General features: G+C 46.0%; 1 protein-coding gene across 3 annotated transcripts in view; it reads right to left on the bottom strand.

Moving 5' to 3' along the window:
• TARS2 (threonyl-tRNA synthetase 2, mitochondrial) overlaps nt 1-21,528 on the bottom strand; it is a 1,102,517-nt gene that overhangs the window by 80,625 nt on the left and 1,000,364 nt on the right. For all 3 annotated transcript variants that reach the window (XM_069649728.1, XM_069649729.1, XM_069649730.1), the window contains 2 exons: nt 10,781-10,853; nt 10,219-10,333 (listed from right to left, as the gene is read on the bottom strand). In XM_069649728.1, the coding sequence (XP_069505829.1) occupies nt 10,219-10,333; nt 10,781-10,853 (188 nt within the window). The remainder of the gene's footprint in view (nt 1-10,218; nt 10,334-10,780; nt 10,854-21,528) is intronic.

Genomic DNA, 21,528 nt, shown 5'->3' with positions numbered 1-21,528 from the left:
GCAGCTTCGAAAGAGGAAGTGCATTGTATTCAAGGCTGTTTATGGGAGGAACTGCTACCTCATTGGTGAACGTTAGTCACATGTTGCTGACATTGCACTGGACTTTCCTTCAGACTCCTGGGAAATGTAGTTTGTTTACTGTGTTGGAAACCTTTTTTCCTATAATTTACTGTTAAATTTATATGAATATTTTCTGTTATGTGAAAATATTTTGCTGCTGAGCACTTTCTTTAAACATATAAAGAAAGAGAAGCATAATGCTCGCCTCCGTGTCTTTAATAGAATTAAGACTTTCTAGTAAGTTATCATGGAAAATCTTTATTATATCTGCTCATAGTTATCCGAGTACTGTTATTTTAGTTACTGTTGTCAGGAAACAGATGTGCAGGATTAAGGTTCATTTATTGAGATCTCAGATGTACGATCCCCAGCAAGGGAAGCAGCCATCAACTGCCTTCACGTGGAATAAGGAGAGTTGAAACCATTCTCATTCCATACTCTGAACCTTGTGATTAACATTCCTGACAACAGTAACTAAAATAACAGTACTCAGATAACTTTGAACGGATATAATCTTAATCTTATGACTAATGCAAGTTGTCATCCATGGCAACTCAAACAACCTTTCTAACACCTCCCTTCCCTAATGTTTCATCCTGAGAACAGCCACCCTTTCTTTGTTCCAGACTCCTCCAACTCTAACCAACACAGAAGAACCCAAATCCTTCACAACTTCTTTGGGTTCGGAATAAACAGTGGAACCCTTCCGCATCTTGGTGGGCAATTTGACTTTTATCCAGTCACCCTCCTTCATGCAGAAACTGCTACAGCAGCTCCTTTGATCATACCGTGCTTTTGCTTTGACACCACTCAAAGATATCTTTTCTCTTAAACCTTCAACATCCACACCCACATACTTCAACTTTTCCATCCAACCTGGATACAAATGTGAATTGGGTTTTATCCCTAGGAAAACCTCAAAAGGAGACACCCCTGTGATGCTGTGAGGAGCCAACCTATACTGGAAAGTTCTGTCCATCACTGTGCATATCCAGTCGACCCCAGTGGCTACGGCGATCCTAATAGTCTCCATAAGCGTCATGTTGAAGCGCTGAACGCATCCATTACTGTGGGGGTGGTACAGCGCAGTGGTGACCTGTTCCACGCCATATTTACACAAGAAATCTTTGAACTCTTTGGACACTAGTTGGTAACGATTGTCAGACAAACATCTCTTAGGGATACTTTCCCTTCAGAACAATTGCTCTATAAAACGAATAATGCTGCCACTCGAAATGTCCATTAAGATACATACCTCAGGCCATTTTGATAATAAATCAACTACCACCAGCAAGTAATTATCTCTTTCACCACTGATGTTAAACAGTCCTAAAAGATCTAACGCAACCTCATCCCACGGTACTCTGGGACATTTCTTCACTACCGTGGGTAACTTCTGCACCACGAGTCCCTTATCACCCTCCATACACTCAGAACATACAGTCACCTGCTCCTCTAAATCCTTGTCCATTTCAGGCCACCAAAACTCAGCTCTCACCAACCCCTTCGTCCTGGCCACACCCAAATGTCCAACATGAGCCAAATCCACGATCGACTTCCTCATATTGCATGGCACAACCAACTGGTGTCCCCTATGCAAGTAATTTCTCTGTTCCCACAACTCATTACTTACTCTACCATAGCCTTCCATGGCTCTGTCATTTTTCTTGATCTCACCTCTAATGACCATTGCCAACACTATCTGATACACTGCATCTTCCAGACAAGCTACACCCCAATCATCCTTCTTTAAACTGCTGTGCACTTGAAAAATCTCTCCCAACTTATCCTTTTCTTGCGGAAACTGTTCTGTGGCCACTACCTCTTGCTCCACAGCTCTAGATAAGGAATCTACCAACACATTACTTTCACCTCGCACATGGACCATGGAAAATTGTAGTCCTTGCAATGCACTCACCCACTTCATAATGCATCTACAAATTCCTTCTAAACGCCCTATGGTGAAAATACCAACTAACGGTTTATGATCTTTACAAATAGTGAATTCTCTTCCCCATAGATACCTTTTACATTTCTCAACACCCCACACAGAAGCTAGGGCCTCCTTTTCGACAACAGAATACCTGCATTCTGCACTTCTCAATGATCTGGACGCAAACGCCACAGTATTTAGTCCCACATTATCCTCCTGCATCAACACTGCCCCAATGCCATAATCACTGGCATCCACAAACAACAAAGTATGTTTATCTTCCTCAAAAATCTTCAATATGGCCGCATCAACTATAGCTCCTTTGACTTCCTCAAACTCTCTTTTGCACTTCTCATCCCACTTAAAAACTACCCCTTTGCGGGTGAGAATCCTCATACTGTTATGCTCACCTGGCTCCCACAGGGGCGTCGATCTGAACTGGACAGCTGCGGTCTCCACCAATGTGACGCATAGTGCCGAGATGACGGACTGGACTGGCCCACCTAGCTTCATTCGCTTGGCCCGTAGGAATATTCTTCTGCAAATGGATAAAGGGAATTAACCACCCGTGGAGTTGAGCGTTAACCCCCCCCACTCCCGCTGTTCTCCCCACTGATCACCTTTGATGTCCCCTCTTATAGTCTCACCTGATGGTTTGGAAAGATGAGCTCTCCATTCTGCATTGAGCGCAGGGGCGCGTAGATAACCAGTTGCTTCACTGGCTCGAAGGAATTGGTGAGTTCCAGAACAATATTGACTCTGAGATTCCGGGCAAGACGCAGTAAGTATGTAGTTCGTAAGAGTTCAAATGTCTGACTTTCACTCTTGTCCGATTCCTTGCAGGTTGCAGCTTGACCCTAGCGAAGAGTTCCTCGTGGCAACCGGTAATATTCAGGTAAAGATTTGTATTATCCAACACAGTTCGATAAAATAATGTCAATATGTAACATGTTGCTTTCTCCCTTATTCAGGCGCTGAGAGAAAGTATGAAGTCTCGGGGAATAATGCCTCCGGCGGTAAAATCAGGTAAGTCTATTGTGGTGAGGAGGTTTCCCCTTGTTTGTCCCTTTGTTTCACCTTGCTGTCATTTTGTTTCCTCTTAGGGGCCGGGGTTCGGCGAGGATGCAGTGGAAGCTGCGCCGACCCGTGAAGAGGAATAATACCCCCGGTGGTAAAATCAGGTAAGTCTATGGGGGGTAACTATATTGCCTCTGTGTATTCCCTTGGCTCACCTTGCTGTTCTTGTCTTCCCCTTAGGTGTCGGAGTGCTGCGGGAACATGCAGAAGGATGCGGTGGAATGTGAAGATGCTGCGAAGGCCGGTGAGTTCAGCGCGGCACTGCAGCAGGCGAGGCGACGCGCATAAAATAACTTCTTTCTTCCAGCTCGAAGGCACGATGGATCGGGAATTCGGTGAGGATCAAAGGCATTGCTTGTTCTAACCTTTTCTCCTTCTTTCTACCTTTTTCTAGGAGCTCGAGGTGGCCGTGGCAGAAGACTGGATGCAGACTTGCAGGCACGGTGAGCGTCACGCTGCTGGATGCAGAATAACGCGAAGCGTGTGCTGCTCTTCAAGCGTGGTTTAAATAGCCTCCAAAGTAGTCCCAGGTAGGTATTCCTCCCCAGCCCCACCCAAGTAAAAAAATAGTCCCTAGGTAAAGTAGTCCCTTCCAAGCCTCTTTTGGCTTGGAGCTCATGCAGCATGGTCTGCATCAGGTAAGTTTTGCAGCATGGTCTGCATCAGGTACATTTTAATCTATGAGCCTGGCGCCTATGGCGTCAGGACTGACTCTCCATATGAGCCTGGCACCATAGACGCTAGGACTGCACCTAAATAGCCCCTAGCAGGGGTTGTTGGGCTTGCTTAGAATAACTTGATGCCTGCTTCCGGGGTTGCTGGACTTGGACTGGGTCCCCGGGGGGTAGGCATCATGACATACTCATGGTTCTATCCGAAAGTCCTTTGACTAACTTCCCATAAAATTACACTAATCCTAGGAATGAAAGCACATCACCCTTGCACTTGGGTGCTTCCATACCTTTTATCGCCTCTATGGCATCCTCTTTGTGTTTCACACCCTCCCCCGAAAGTTCATGGCCCAAATAGTCAACTTTGTCAGCCTTAAATATGCACTTCTCCACGGCTATTGTCAATCCTGCCTCTCCCAAAATCGTCATCACCCTCTTCAATCGTTCATCATGCTCAATCTTGTTGCATCCACACACCAGCACATCATCTTGATAGCACATAACTCAATTTTCATCTCCAAGTAACTTATACATAATGCTCTGGAAAACACTTGCCACAGACAGCAGCCCAAACAGCATTCATATGCACCTGAACAGTCCCACAGGTGTTATAAAGGCTGTGAGATCCCTAGACTCCTCATGTAATTCAATTTGATGGTATGCCGATTTGAAATCTAAAATCGAAAATACCTTTGCCCCAGACACCCCCACCAACAAATCATCTATCCTCGGCAAGGGAAACTTGTCAGCCACCACAATGCTATTCAAATGCCTGAGATCAATACACAATCTTATCGACCCATTGGATTTTCTTACAACTACTATGGGACTGACCCATTCTGATGCTTGTATCCTTTCAATAACCCTATCTATTTCCATTCTCTTCAGTTCATCCTCTACTTCTTTCCTTAATGCCAACGGTATGATGCCTAACTGTGCTACCTTAGGTTCCGCTCCCCTCTTTAGTCTGATTCTGTGCACAAAGCCCTTCAAACACCCAATCTCATTTGTACTTTGCTCTTTGGCACACTTCTAAGTGTCACTGTCATTGTTACCTGTATCTACTCCATTCACTAATAAAACCTGCTCTGGGTGACTCGCATCAAGTCTGATTTTCAACTCTGCCTGATCACTCCAGGAAAGTAATTCTCCAACTCTGTTTGCAACATAAATAGTGCCCATGGACTTCCTCTCTTTAAACTGTAACTCTCCATTAAAACTCCCTATTATGTCTATAGGCACACCCCCATATGCATTTGCTCTTACTCCATCCTCCCAAAGTGTGTCTGGGTTCATTCATAACAAGCCCCTTTTTAGAAATCGATTACCAATAGATTTAGCCACTGTTTTAAATGTGTTGGTTTCTGAACAATTCCATTTAGCCCTGAGTAATTCCCATTAGGGGATACTTTGAATAAGGCTTTTCGGATGATGGCTAGTGGTATGTAACAGAGAGTTAGATACAGTGGGTTTTCTATAAAGCTCTGATGTCAACTGATTATTGATTACTTTAAATTCCACATCTAAAAAAAACAACTCTATGTTGCCCGATGTCATTGTAAGAAAGATGTTATGTTCATTGTTATTTAAACAGTTCACATTTTTGACCAGTTGATGTACAGAACTATCCCAAATTATAAACAAATCATCTATAAATCTGTACCAATGTATTACATGATTTACAAATGGATCATACTGTTCAGGCCAGGCTATTGTAGCCTCCCACCATCCCATAAAGAGATTAGCATAAGTAGGTGCCATGCAGGAGCCCCTGGCAGTTCCCATCAGTTGCTTATAGTGTGTCTCGAATAGAAGTACATTGTGTGTTAGGCAAAATTCCAACATTAACAGAAGCATTTAATTTTTCTGTCTGAAACCGACAGATCTAGTGTCTAGGTAAAACCTACACACTGTTAATCCTGATCTATGTAAGATGCTTGTATGAAGTGATACAACATCAAGTGAGACCATGATGTAGTGTGGTTCCCACTTGATGATGTTCAAATTGAGAAGAAGTTCAGTGGTGTGTCTGATGTACGAGTTAAGACTATTTACGAAGGGCTGCAGGAACTTGTCTAGAAAAATAGATGTTTTTTCTAGCAATGAGCCCAATAAGGAAACTATTGGGCGACCTGGAGTTTGCAACATGTCCTTATGTATTTTAGGGACCAGATCGCGAATGGGCGTGACTGGATGAATATTTCTAAGATACAAAAATGTCTTCCCAGTCTAAGAAAAACAAAGAGGTGATGGCTGGAAGGTTTAGAATGAATCTTAACCTCTGGCCTTGCTCTGGGCACACCTCCAGACCATCGTTCTTCGCCTGCCAAGCCATTACAGAAAGGGAAAGACCATATGCAAATCAGGCTTGGTCCCACCCTAAAAGGGGCAGTCCAGCCCGAACTGCTAGGTCACATCCCTTCTGCATGAGACCACATGCATCCCCAAACATGTTTCTGCCTTGTTGGGCCTCATCAATGAGGAGTAGCTTGGGTCCCTAGGCCAAGCAGTCACGGGACCCACGCCTGGGCATACCCGTCCCACTCGGGGTGACAAAGCAAAAACAAAGAGGTGATGGCTGGAAGGTTTATGGTCTTTCCCCTTTTGTAATGGCTTGGCAGGCTAAGAATGATGGTCTGTTCACTTACTGTGCGTATATTCATAGGTGCCAACCTTTCATTTTCACTATGGGGGCAACCGTACCTGGGCATATGTCATTCTTGCAGCCAGTCATTGTTTTCCCCTTTTCTGTGCTGCTTAAATGCAGTTGGTTGGGGTTGTGCAATGTATTACAACAGTCACCATGAGACCAGCGATAAAACAAGGGGCTTCTTGCACGCTGCTTAACCAAAGTGTGTGATTCTGGTTAAATAATGTAATCTCACAGTGGATTGCCTAAAACAAAAATGGTGAGTTCTCAAAGCCTGCCATCTTTTACACATAACAATAAAGGCAGTCTGTGATTGATGAACATCTGAGCGATGGGCTCCAAGTGTTTCAAAATATAGAGTGGGTACGGCCAAATGATAGTGGTCTGGTAGTGTTTTAAAATGTGTTTTAAAATGGACAGTATGGCCGAAGGCCATGGCAAGTGGTCTGGTAGTTTTCTAAAATATACAGTAGGCACAAATGAAGACAATGACCAGTGGTGCGGAAAAATTCAATGGAATAACAAAATGCTTGAAATTCAAAGATACAGCTTTATTTAAAGATCAGTTAAGGTAAGAAACATATAACAACGAAACCCCTGCATTCAACGCATTGATATGATATGGTATTTATAACGCACCTATACACAAGTGTTTCAAAGCACGACAAGGCAAGGGAAGGAGAACAGGAGGAGGACAGAGACTACGATCTTACTAGGCCAAGTGACATTGAGATTGTGCAAGTGCAGGAGAGAGAAGAGTGGAAAAGGTGCCAGGGGGGAGGGGCAGTGGTGTACATGGGATTTAACAATAACAAGAAGTGCGGCCAGCAAGTGGCAGGTGTAAGGGTAAGTGCAGACAGCGGGTGTCCAATAAGTGCAGGTACGGGGACTGTAGGTTTACAGATAGAGACCCAAGTGCAAGGGTTGCCAGGAGGCAGTGCGGGTGTGCAACTGGCCGGGCAGGGACCTGGGCCTGAAATCAGAGGGTAGCCAGGTGACCAGTACAATACCAGACAGGAGATCAACAGGGGAGAGGAATTGAGAAGGCAGAAGCAGAGAGGAAGGTCTTGAGGTGCTTCCGGAACCGGAGACGGTTCTCATCAAGTTTCAGAGACAAGGAGGCTGTTCCAGGGGGAGGCCCCAGCCGAAGAAAGAGATCTATAACCCCAACACATTACTTGGAGAATCGTCTGACCCAGAGGGAGGTGGAGGTGGAGGAGCGAAGAGCTTGAGTAGGAAGGTCTTTACAAAGAGAGTTGGAATTATTGGGGACGCATGCCCCAGAAGGTCTTGTGGAAAATGCAGAGAGTCTTGAACTTAATCCTTACAGCCACTGGGAGCCAATGAAGAAATTTCAGTGCTGGAGAGATATATCCCTGGGCTTGAGGCCAAGGACAAGTCTCGTAGTCCTGTTCTGGATGAGTTGCAGAGGGTGGAGAGTAGAAGCAGCCAGATTTAGAAAGAGGCTGTTGCAGTAGTCCAGCCTAGAGAGAACGAGAGCTCTAGAGACAGTGAGCTTCTTGGGGAAGGAGAGGAAAGGAAGAATACCTCCGAGGAGGTGCAGTCGGTAGTTTGACTTCTTAAGAGACGTCAGAGATGTGAGGAGAAAAAGAGTGGAGTCGAAGATGACTCTGAGGTTCTTAGCCTCACAGGTGGGGGCAGGAAGAGGGCCAGGGGAGGCCAGACAGAGAGTGACAGGAAAGGACAGCGCGGGTGTGCCGATGAGGAGCATCTCTGTTTTACTGGCATTAAGGCAGAGATCATTGGTGGCACACCGCTCCTGGATAGCAGACAGTCGGAGATGAGAGAAAGAGAAGAGGTGGCAGAGGGGAGCCGGAAAACGAGCTGAGTGTCATCCGCATAGCACTGAAAGTTGGAGCAGAGAGCGGCAATGCGGTGGGCGAGTGGTGCCAGGTATTGGTTGAAGAGCCAGGGAAAGAGGTTAGACCCCCTGTGGAACACCACAGAGTGAGATAGAGGAAAGGAAGGACCCAAGTTGGACCTGGGAGGATCGATCAGAGTCAGCCAGGCCAGGGCCTGATCGGTGATACCCAGGTTATCACGGAGACGGTTGAGCAGAATCACATGGTTGACTGTGTCAAAGGAAGAAGAGAGAGGACATTGGGGAAATCAGGACCAGGTTAACGCGGCGCATTCCCGTTGCAAGGCCCAAGAGGACATGTTTATTAGAAGAGAAACGATTCACAATGCTATAGAAAATGGCATTATGGGGCATATAGTATTATAAGGCAGATAAACAGCAATGCGCAAAGTTAAGCTGGTTCCAAGTACCCCAATGCATTGAACTTCAGGGGTTTTGTTGCGATGCATTTCTTACCTTAACTGATCGTTAACGAACATCTTTTCATTGAATATTTATATCTCAGTGGGAGTTTAGAATGGGTTAAAGGCGACATACTCGGCTCACAAGAATGTTTTCTCAAAACTCCTTGGAAATGTTGAAATCCATTCCTCTTCGTACACCAACTTACTTTACCAGTGAGAGCGATTAAATGAAAAATCAAATTGTGTTGCCAAAAAGGTCAGGATCTGTGTGGGTTAGTTTCAAGACAGAAGGATCACCCTGATAGAGGGTTGAACAAAGAAATAATCTGATGCTGTTGATTGAGCTTGAGAGCCGCCCCTTCCGAAGCACTTTGTTACATAATATAAGTATGATGGATGTGCCTTCTACATAAAACACTGATAATAATTCTTGATGTTGTGCCACTTGGTGTTGCCAATTCATATTTCTAAGCATTGAAGTTCAAACACAGTTCCCCATGGGCTCCAATGTCTCATATGCAAATGAATGTGCGAAAATAAGAGAAGGGTAAAAACTGAAAACCGTTAGTGGGCAGCGCTAGGAAATGTCATGATGTGTCATGTAATTAAAGTTAAGTGGTCTTGTTTAGTGCCCTTTTGCCACTATTTGTGGCCTCATTGTGCTTACTATATTCTGAGCAACTAAAAAAGGAAAAGGCTACCACCTAAACATTTAAGAAGGATAAAAGCCTTATTGAAGGAAATTATTTAAAAAAACATTACATTGGGTTATAATAACGACTGTTGAAAAGCATAGAAGGAGGAGGAGGAATCAAGAACGATGGGTTTAATAAAAGCCTGATATAATTATATGTTGCAGGCAGAACACAGTGAGTGTGCTAAGTGTTTAATGGAGAATAAAGTCTCATTGTGAAGGCTCCAAGCATAATTTATGTTTTTTGGGGATTTTTCGATGCAAATACCTTAACATATACTGTACAAATAGGTGTCGTATTCAAATGGGATACCGAAAAATAGGGTCTGTCATCTTTCCATCTCACCAAATGCACAGCTTGAACAGAGAAGCAAGGCTTCAAACACTACCAATCTAACTGGCTAGTTTACTAAGGGGGCAAAAAGGGTAGTCTTCAGTAAAGCATTCAAGCGACTATAAGGCAGCTGATGCCCTATAAACCTTAAAAGGTCAAAGAACATTGCTGATAGAAAAACAATCCATGAAACCCCAGTTAGTGCTCCAAACATCCCACAATGGCAGAGCAGAAACAATACATTGAAATAGGATTCCAAGTACGGGTCCTCTAAGCAAAATATTACATGTGAGAAGAGTACAGTTTTCAGTCTGAGGGTGTCTAAATAAGAATTTCTTTTTATTTGGGTTAATTTATATTTTAGAACAAAATTCTAAGTAAGAAATCCTTTGTTGAATGACAGTCTCAGTAGTTAGTCTAGAGGCATGGAATTACTCTTAGCTTGTGAAGTGTGAAGGTTTGTTTCCTGGAGAAACATGCAGTCATATTGCGGACAGCTCTTAGAAAGCCTACCTAGCAAGAAGTTGTACTGAGCAAGCTGAGCATTGCGGATTTTTCGATTGAAGGTCGTCCCAGTTCCAGCATCAATGTCTACAGTAAATCCTCCTTCACAGACACTTCTATGCACCTAAGCAAGAAAAGGACATGATATAAGATGAACAAGAGCAGCTCAAAAACTGAAAATAGACACCCTGAAACACACATAAAGGGATGTAAAACACTACATGTTTAAATGTTACTCAAACGTTACGATATTTTTATAAACTCTCAAAGTATGGAGTGCCTTTATGGAACTGGGTGGAATATTTCAGTGCACATACCTATGACTATAGTACTCTAAACTGCCAGATAGACTTTGTTTAATACACCTGGCAAAGAAATAATACAGAAAGGGCATAATTTGGCAAATTGTAAAAGATTTACACCGTTTTTTAAGCAGTCAGCTGTGTAGAAAGTTCATAGTTTACATGTTGTTTACAATGAATAACATGTGTACTACTAATTTCAAATGCAGAGACCATCCCTGAAACGATACAAAGTTTCTAAAATGCGCAGAGTACGTGCCCCATCTCACCTGATACGCATAATCTTCAACACTGGGCCCGACGGGGATCACGATAACCTGGAAGGGAGACAGCCAGAATGGCCTGAAAGAACAAAAACAATCTTAAAACTGGACTGATGCTATTGTCTCAAAATTACCCCCAATTATACAAAATGGACATGTACCCCCAAAGGTTCTCAGAAGTGTGCCAGAGAAAATCAAAGGTGTCTGGATTAAGTGTTTTACATTTTGTCTGTGATATAAACATGTTTCATAAATAGAAATGTCCCTTGTTTATGCCAATCGTAATACCCTTTTAAAATTTAAAAGCACTACAAATGTAGGCAGATACAGGAACTGAAGAAGAGGGGGATAACACACATTCTTAAATCGCCCAACTGAGTAAATTGAGTAAATTGTCATTATAAAACAAACATTTCTGGGGGAAAATAGATGATATCTTTTGGGATCAAAGGAAGGCGGAGGAGCTACTAAACTCTGAGAGGGTTTGCTCCTCGGAAGGAGGGAATGCAGTGGTTTAAGAAGTGCCTAGCCTATAATGCACTACATTGGACACTGTATGTGCATCTACAAGCTATTCCCCTTGAGACACATTATTTTGTTAACTTGTAACTTAAAATAGTGCTTGCCAAGCTATGGTTAACTGAAATGTCGAAATCGTGGAATATGATTGAAAGATTATTAACTGTGCCCTGTTTTTTTAATGTGAACTCCATTCCTGTAGATGAGTGACCAATGAGAGGTTTACAAAGCACAACTATTATTTGAGCAAAAAAAGGTTTATTGGGGTTAGATGCAATAATTGGGCAAAATTAAAAATGCAACATATCAGCAGGCCGACTTCTGCATAAGTATCGGCAGGCTCAAGTCTCTGGGTTCGATAAAAAGGGCTCCAGATTCAACAACAAATATCTCTCAGTCCAGGATCCCCTCCCAGAAGCACTTATCAATTTCTCAGCCACTCACAGTGTGGGAGTTTAAGTGTACCCACACTTCTTTCTTGGTTCCTAGTTCTGTCACTTCAGGTCTTCTGCTTCTCATGCTGGTTTCTTGGGGCTTCTGGGGGGAACCCTTCACCACCCACACACCCTCTGCATGGGTCACTGGTCGAAGTACACTTCCCCGCTAGGCCTTAGCCGAGGCAGAAAGAAGGCTAGGAGCCACCAAGCAAAAACTCCAGAACTTATACCAAGGTTTGGGCCAATGGAGCCGATTATCATGCTGTCTTAAGTATCAGCTCTCTTCTCCTAATATGGGGGACCTCTCTCTAGTTTGCAGAAAACCCTTCTACATCCTTGATCACAAAGGACAATCTCTTAGCTAATGGAACCATGCCAATTTACCCACACCTCATTTCCACAACACTTCTCTCCCAACTACTCAGGTACCTCCACAAAGATCTGACGCATGCTTGACCCTCGTCAATCCAATTTTCTCAGGCCTGCTCCTTTTTCCGCTCTACCGCAGTCCCTCCTTGTCTGGACCTGTTCCTCATTCTTCCTCTCTCTTCTCCCACCCTTCATGTATGTCTCCACCATTCTTTCCTGAGGTCTCTCCTAACCTCCCCGTCCTTATATTTGCTACCTATCTCCTGGTCTTACTCCTCCTCATTACTCTTCCCCTCCTCCTCCTCATTCTCCACATCCTCTTAGCTCCCCCCTTCCTATCTGCAGCCTCGTTATCCACCCTCCTGCTCCACCTTCTCCTTTGGCTTCTGCCTCTAGCATGGTCCTGCATTACTACACAGCTGTCGTCAAACACCCATACTCTCCTAACACCACATGGATCCTTTGTAGAGGCACAGACCCGCCTAGAGGGACTGCCTTTGCTTAACTACTGTCAGTTGTGTATGATTTTCTGAAAAGGGATTGGCCAAAAGTCGCTAGTCCACAGCAAGCCTGCTGCTCATGGCTCCGAGCCGTGGTCCATGCCTTCATAGATGCTGGGCGCTATCTAGGAATCTACTTTGCGCATGTGCGAGAAGAGGCTGCACACTCCAGGGTTGCGTCAAGGATAATCATTCACAGATGGCACTCACGATGTCGGAGGATTCCTGAGGACAGCAGCTCATGCACACAGATTTAGTATTCCTCTTGCTGCTCTGCCACTCCTCGGATAGCTGCGTCTCCTGAACCAGTCTTCCTGCACGAGCGGGACCAGGAGTTTCATTACTCCCCAGCACACCTGATATTCCTATATGCGCCATTCTACATCTCCTACCGAGACCTTGCTGAAGGGCTGAAGATTTTGACAAATTTGGAACAAGACATAACTCAGTGGACCAGGGGAGGGCTGTATATTTAAAGGCCACATCCGTAGAGTTTCGCTTTATGAGACAGGGTCAAGATCTTTCTCCTGGTGACAAGCTCCAGCCACATAAGGATGTGCTGGTATATATCATTTAATCCTGCCCACACTAGCAGTGGGCTAAGCATTGCTTTGCTGGCAGCAGCACCTGACCACCAAGGATACCCCTCCCTTTACTCCAAGAGCCAAGCAGTAGACTTCACCAAAACCCATAGGGGATGGACTAGGCAAGATGCATATTTTGTCAACAAGGCACACTCTATTGGTTTGAAGTGCTGTAGACCAGTTTCTGGGCCAGCCATTTCCCATCTTGTGGGAATCTTCTTGTTTTACTGGTGTTTTTGGGGGCCAATTAAGTTGGCTGGTTGCCTAACCATTTATTTGTAGTCCTGGAATGTGACTGGTAGGCTTCGTTAGGCCAGCTCCTATGTGTGTTAGTATATCTAGGGGTGTTCCTTAGCCTACACCCAATTATGACTGGACTGTCTTCGAATGCAGGTAGCTTATTCACTTGCTGAATGATTCTGTCATTTTCTGGACATTGCTGCATGTTAAGGACCAGATTTGGCCACTTTGGCTTTGGCTGATACCTTCGTCCTGGGTTTATCTCTGGTTCCCATATCTGGCTGCTGGACATTCTTCCATGGCCTCCCATGTCCTCCTGCCTTTCCCCTTCATTGGTTTGAGAGTGTGGTCGATTTCACTGTCCCCTGATTAGTATCAATCAGTCCCAGTCACACTCCTGACACCATACATGAGGGTCTAGGAGTAAGAGATGGACACAAAGGTTGCATGTTGATTGGCAAACACTTATTAACAAACACCATGGTGGGGTTGGAGGAAATCATATCTTGCCCTATCACTAAGAGGGGTTTCCCTGCCTCAACAAAACTAGCTAATGAAACGGTCTGTGTCAGAATGTCCAAAGTAATGCTCGCCATCCTGTGTCCAAATCCTAACCAAGCCCTCACAAGCGAAACCTAATATAATGTGACAAGGGAAATGTCTTTAGGCTGCTGACTTGCAGCCCAGCTTTGCAGTTCAAACAAAAGTTCTACAAGACTCAAGGGGTTCTCTCGGATCACAACGGATGAGGTCACTAGAGCAGTTTGCTCTATGAAGGTCTCATCCAAACAGGTATCTCCCTGTTCGTCCAGAACCATCAAAGACAATATCTCCTCCCTCACACCAGCTCTTGTTGACTTCTGCAACCACTCTGTAGCCTACGGCTCTTTCCCTTCCTCTCTCAAGAACTCTGTAGTGCAGCCCCTTCTAAAAAAAAGCCCTCTGCCGAACCCTCGTGTCCGGCCAACTACCGCCCTATTGCTACTACACCCTTCCTTGGGAAACTCCTGGAGAAGATGGGTCTTCCCCCAACTGATCCAACACACTGAGCTCATTGGTTGTTTACATGACGATTCTGAGCATCCATAAGCACAGAAACTGCTTTCCTGAACACCCATGAAGCATTTCTCACAATCTCCTTGACCTCTCTTCCGCCTTTGACATGGTCAACCACTCTATCCTCATAAAGCAGTTCCAGGATACCCTGGTATCTCAGACTAGGAACTGGACTGGTTGACTTCCTTCATCACTGACCGTTCCTCCCTGGTGATCCTGGCCTCTTTCTACTCCTCCACCTCTCTCTCAACTTGTAGTGTTCCCCAGGGCTCTATCCTCTCACCTTGGCTCTTCAACATCTTCCTTGCTCCTCTTGCTCACCTGATCTCTGCCTTTTTTCCTCACTTCCAGTGTTACACGGATGGCACTCAACTCTTCATATAGCCCCCCCTCCTCCTCTTCTTCTTCCTCCTCCTCCTCCATCATCCCTGATTGCCAGTCTGCTATCCAGTCATGGTGCACCTCCAATGATCTCTGTATTAATGCCAGTACGACTGAGATTCTTCCCATCGGAACACCTGTTCCCTGCTTCCCGCCCTGCACTCTTGCCACCATCTATGGGCTCTCTTCCTTCTCCCTCCACTGATGCCAGAAACCTTGAGGTCATCTTCAACTCCTCTCTGTCCTTCACTCCTCACATTTTGGACCTTGCCAAGAAGACCCACTTTGAACTTTACCTCCTCAGAAGCATTCTCCCTTTCCTCGCCTTTCCCCAGAAGCTCAATGTCTCTAGAGCCCTGGTCCTCTTCTGGCTGGACAACTGCAACAACCTCTTCCTTAACCTACCTCTTTCTTCCCTCCATCTTCTTCAACTAACCTAGAATAGGGCTGAGAGACTTATCCTTGACCTCAAGCTCAGGGAACATATCGCTCTACTGGCTCCCAGTTGCTGCAAGGATCAAACTCAAGACCCTCTGCATCATCCATAAGGCTGTCTGGGGACTGGGACTGTGCTATCTGCAGCTGTCTCTTACTAGATACTCTCCTTCAAGTTCCCTTCGATCCTCTTGCTCCAACTCTTTGCTGGTCAAATGCTTCTCAAAGCAGAGAGCTGGGGGCAGATTCGCTCTCCTCGGCTCGCTCCCTCCTCTGGAACAGTCTCTCTCTCGCATCTTGAATATAATCTCAAGTTCCGCAAGCAACTCAAGACTGTTCTCCTCCTCCTTCCCTCTCTCCCTCCAGTGTTAACCATCCCCACAGTCGTTGAGATTGGCGCCCTGGTCCCTCAAGAGTCATATAGGGTCCTGGCCATCTGCGGAATCAACATAAGCATCTGCCCACTCTCAACCCCTAAACTGGCCATTGGCCTACACATAACTGGGTGTTTGTCTCAGGCCCGCACTTAGCTGGTGGGTGGTTGACTCCCCTTCAAATGGGACGTCTCTGCCCCTGCACTTACCGGTTACCTCTGCAACTGGCACCTTTGGCACTTCCCCCTGGGGAAACCTCCAGCACTTACCCTTCACTCCCCTCCCCCTTCTCTATCTCTGCACTTGAACGCTCCAAATGTCACAAGGCCTAGTAGGACCGCTGTTATTTTATGATTTATTATTTGTCATTTTATTGATTACTTGTTCCCTTGCTCCCTTTGCCTTTTGGTGCTTTGAAACACGGTCTTGTAGTATAAGTGCCTTATAAATAACTGATAAAATAAATAAAATTCCCTTTCCCCAGTGTCCTTCCAGCTTTATCCAAAATGATCTGCAGGTCCGCTTTACAGTTCAAAACCAACAGTTCCAACAAGAATCTGTCTCTAACAGTTGAGATAAGTCTTTATTTTTACTTGATGAACCTGACTCACAGGTCCTACAACAATGAAGAATTTCCTGGACATCTTTGAAAATCCAGGTTGAGAGTTCCAGAACCTGTTCTCAGTACCCCTCCTCTTAGCACGCTCTCTTGCCAAGTCATGTGCTCACCGTCCCTAGATTCGCAGTTCTCTTTCTTTGTATTCACTTCCACCCACGGCCTTGGTTTACTCTCCTGTCAAGGTCTCCGAGTGTCCCTTGTATAGACAAGCTCTGGATTCCACTTGCTTACAATTTGGAGTATACTTCCCCAAGCTGGTTTCCAGAGCCCCTTCACAATGTTCTCTTTATCTATTCTCTTCTCGTTCCTCAGCCTTGGTTTCCTCTCCTGCAAAGGTCTGTGAATGACACTTATATTTGTAATGTACTTATCCCCCTTTGTTAGTGGTAGGGTTATGCCTTCTGTATATGGGTCCCAGACGCCCTTCATTTGATTACTCTGCCCCGATGAATATTGCATTTGTGCTTTGCTGCTAGCCCCTTGTACTCTCTGGGTCTCCCCACCCCTGTGGTTAGCCACCCTTGTACCTGTAGGGTCTGGGCCATCACGTTCCGACTGTTCGCAGGTCTCCCATGAGCTTCGGCAGCTCTCCTGGCTTCTTGGGGCCTTCTCCGGTCTTTCAAGTCCCTTCTCTGCAGCTTCTCAGTGGTTTTGTTGCACACCGGCAGCTTCTGTTACCAGCGGGTTCCTTGCCTCACCTATGTCTGCCTTCTATGTCGCAAGTCTCCTGGGGAGGGTGGAGGGTTAAGGGCATACTGCATTTTTCCCAAGTGGTTAGTACTCTCAATGGGGTCCTCATTCCCCATGAAATCCTCCCGCTGAGTACCACCCGCAGGTGGACTATCGGGTGGCAGCCTCACCACCCTGGTCTCATTGAAAGAGCCTCCCCCATCTAAAGCAGTGACGATACCTCAGGATTTGCCACACAAGCAAGGAAGTCTGTTATTTTTATTTTAGTCCACTTCCCCTTTTCCCCTGTGGTGTTTTGGAATCAACTGCATTTTAGATCAGTATTTACACTGGACGCCTTGGTGGGTCTGTGGAGTTCAGCAGCTCATGCGGATTACTGAAGGTCAGGACATATCACCGCACCAGCCAGTCATCCGGGTAGGGGTAGATGTAAATGCCTGCACGGCGGAGGAGAGCTGCCACCGGAGATATGCATTTCGTGAACACTCATGGTGCTGATTTCAGGCCAAAGGGCAGAGCTTTGAATTTGTAATGCTTTCCTTGCACTACGAATCGAAGGAAGCGCCTGCGTTTTCGATGTATGGCTATGTGGAAGTAGGCATCCTCCAGTTCCAGAGAGGAGAGGAAGTCTCCCTGTCCAAGCTGGTCGAGAATATGTTGTAGTGTGAACATGCAAAATTGTTGTGACTTCAGGAACTTGTTTAATTAAGGTTGAGTATCGGCCTCCATCCCCAAGACTTTTTCCTCACCAGGAAGTATCTGGAGTACAACCCGGAGCTCCGGAGGTGTGATGGGACGACTTCTATAGATGCTTTTTTTAGAAAGAGGCCTAACTTCCTGTAGGAGGTGGCACTTATGTTGTTCCTTTTTCTTTATGAGAGGAAAGGAGGGACATTTTCCCATGAACACAAGGGTGCAACCGTGATGAATGATGTTGAGCACCCACTTGTCGGTGGAGCATCTTCCCAATGAGTGACAAATTCAGACAACCGACCTCCCACTGGGGGGCTGAAGTTGGGGGTTCGGGTCCTAGAGCTGGTCAGGCCTACTTGGGGGTTTGGGTTCTTGAGGACGTCTCTGGGTTCCTTTGTATATCTGTAACCTTCCCCTGTATGCTTCTTGGCAATAGGATGGCCTATATTCTCTGCAGGTCCTTGAGAACCTTCCCATACCAGACCGAAAGGACTACCGGCGTTGCTGTAGGGTGCCCAGGGAGAGGGCGGTATCAGTATCAGCCTTTATGGCCTGCAGGGTTTCATCCACTTTCTTTTCAAAAAGGTCCACCCCATCAAATGGCATATCGACCACTTTAGATTGCACCTCTGTTCTAAAGTTCCTGGTGTCTTAGCAGTTCTCCGTTGCCCATCTGGGGAAAGCCAGTGTCTGCGATGTCCAAATCGGCTGTGATGGCATGATCTGAAGCAGCTTCTCCTTCACACGACAGCGCCAAAGCTTCCCCTCTCTGATCATGGGTTAGAAAATTCTAGATGGGAACCATTTTCTACCACATTTTGCGGTCATAACGGGAGAGGATCACCAATGAGTTGGCTGCCTTGATGGTGGAAGTGCCTGTGGAAATAACTCTTTTGCCGAAAGCGTTGTGTTGTTAACCATCCTTGTCAGGAAGCACCATGCAAGGGGAAGATGGGTTGGTGGAACTCTTCCGAGCTGCCGCTCATACCACAGAGTCTGGGCAGGGTTCGGTGTGTAGGCACTTAGGGTCGTGTCCAGCACTTTATACTTTGTCTAAAGGCAGTCCTTTTAAGGGGGAAGCTCAGAAGAAATGTATCATTACAACTAGCCCATCTTCCAAGATGTCTTCTAGCATGGAATTTGCGACAATTGACTTCCTAGAGGCTTCACGTCTCTGGAACAGGAAACCTCTGGAATGAGGTTAATCAGCATAGCTGCACGTGTCATGAGATTGTGGAAGTCGTCTATCTCAACTTGTGGTGATTCTGGTGGTGATTCACGCGAAGGCAGGTCTGCCGGTTCACCATCAGCAGGTCGTCAAATTCAACTGTAGTATGGGTGTCTGGGGACCTGTCAGTGTGGTCATCATCAGGCCCAGTGTTCCTGTCATTGAGGGCGGCCATGGTACGGACAACTGAGGAATCGGCTGAGGTGGCCGAGGGGGAACTAAATGTTCTTGCGTGGTTCCTTGAGGGACCGGGGAAGGAAGACTGTGCTAAAGTTCAGAGACTAGTGTCTGCAAGGTGGATAAGATATCAAGGGAAAGATCCCTGGTTGCAGGCGGTGTGCCCAAGCAGGCTGTAGGTACTGAAGTGAAGAGGGGTTTGAACTGGAGGAATTGGACAAGGTATTGATAGACTACGTTCAGGCTCTTTGTCGATTTCCTAGTGGTCAGGAAATAAAGCCTACAGAGGCTCGTCATCTGAAATGTCACCGCCTTGGAGTAACTGGCCAGGTGGTGCTGCAGCAGGTGATACACAGGTAACCCTGTGGCTTGGCTTTCTTGGGCTGTGGCTGAAAAGACAGTGCTGGAGGCATGGCCCGTTCGACACTAGCCCCTCTTGGAAAAATGTCAATCACAGGATACTGCAATTTTGAGACCAATGGTGCTGAAGACAGTCTGGGTAGTAAAGAAATCTTCGCCAACTTAGATTTACTGTCAGAGATGGTAGTCAACTGCGTTTACAGAGTCGTTGACAGGGCAAAAGGGATTGAAGATTTCAATGGTTTGTGCCCAGTCATCGGGGTCATCGATGAGGTTGCCATTGACAATGGCTTGGTCATCGAAGATGACTTTGGCTTGTCGCTCGTAGGTGGAGTAGATGTCGACGTCGACGAGCACTGTTTCTCAGAGAGTGTGGATAACAGAGGCTTAGCTGTAGCCGTCAACATAGTGACTTTTGGCGTGGATGAAGCGGTCGCCGACGAGGTGGATAAAGTTGTCGGTGTTACAAGTGTTGACTAAGTAATTGACGAGGTAGTTGACGGGGGCAGCCAAAGTGTGCGTATGGTATCCCTCTTACTTTCTTCACATGGGAAGGTTCCTCAGGCAACTTCAACCTCTTGGCAGAGGCATGACTGCGGACTGAGGTCGAGTCAGAGGCCCCAGCCTCCTGATCCGGTCATATCACCAACCAGCAATGACAGTTCCTGGGTCTCTTAGGCGAAAAGAATTGGCAGATGGAGTAGCTCTCCATGTCATGGTCTGGATGTAAGCAGTATAAGCATTTCTCATGGTGGTCTTCAACGTACATATTTTTTAGAGCACACTCAGCACAAGCCTTAAAAAGGCTTTGCCTCCTAGTGTCTGCCATCACGATGATTGAGGAAGGCCTCAAACGTGGAGATGAAGACCTCACACAGTCTGTGAGATCCGTCGATGGTCAGGATCTTTACCGGCAACAAGCCCCCAAAGCCTGTGGTCACAGAAATGACTAAACGTTAAGAAATTATGGAAAACCGTTTCAAAAATAGGACAAAATGTTGAGATTTCTAAGAGCAAAAAAACGAGGACTCCCAACACTTGCATGGGCGGTATAAATGTGAAGATGGCCGCCAGGGGTGGAGCTAAGGAGGAGTAATGTTGTTGGCTAGGGCAGTATGATCCAAAGAGACAGCAATTCAATAGGCATATGAAATCATGAAAGATCCAATGCTGAAGAAAAACACAGAAACACTACATTTACCACCATCCAACTAGAAATTAGCAAAGAGCATAACTCGGAATAATCCGAATGTTGTTCTGCTTGGACATCAGTGTTTTCATCCTATGTTGATAAGCATGAAAACAATCAACAAGATATGTTGGTCTGTGGGGGATTATTACTTGATATGAAATGGTATGATACGATATGATTGGTTACACAGAACGCTACCATTAGTTATTGCGCCACGCAATGAAAGTTAGACTTAGCGACCCTAAGTTCATCTAATGAACCAGCTCTAAACTCAATGGGCCTCATTACGACCCTGGCGGTAAGTACCGAACATTACCGCCATGGCGTAATCAACGTTTACGCCGTGGGTCGATGGCGTAAAGTGCGGCATATTCCGACCCATCGGGCACGTGCATTACGCCATGGCGTTAATGTAAAGTACGGCGTGGCGTAAATGGGCCAAAAACGGCCCTTACCGCCATCGCACGCCGCGCAAGGAGCACTACCGCCACACACACCATAGCGGCGACCGCAATTAGCGGTCACCGCAATTAGCGGTCACCGTAAATAGGCAGAACCGGAAATAGCGTCATCGCGGCGGAACGGGAAACTGCACGACGCCCATCTTGAAAAACACAATCCATTGCCATCCTCCACAACCATACCTGATCCACCCCTGACACCTATCCATTAGTTATTGCGCCACGCAATGAAAGTTAGACTTAGCGACCCTAAGTTCATCTAATGAACCAGCTCTAAACTCAATGGGCCTCATTACGACCCTGGCGGTAAGTACCGAACATTACCGCCATGGCGTAATCAACGTTTACGCCGTTGGTCGATGGCGTAAAGTGCGGCATATTCCGACCCATCGGGCACGGGCATAACGCCATGGCGTTAATGTAAATTGACCGCAATTAG

The sequence above is a fragment of the Ambystoma mexicanum genome, chromosome 1p (assembly GCF_040938575.1).
Source record: "Ambystoma mexicanum isolate Mex_15411 chromosome 1p, UKY_AmexF1_1, whole genome shotgun sequence".
In the NCBI taxonomy this organism is placed as follows: Eukaryota; Metazoa; Chordata; class Amphibia; order Caudata; family Ambystomatidae; genus Ambystoma; species Ambystoma mexicanum.
This window is presented reverse-complemented; position numbering and strand designations above follow the sequence as displayed.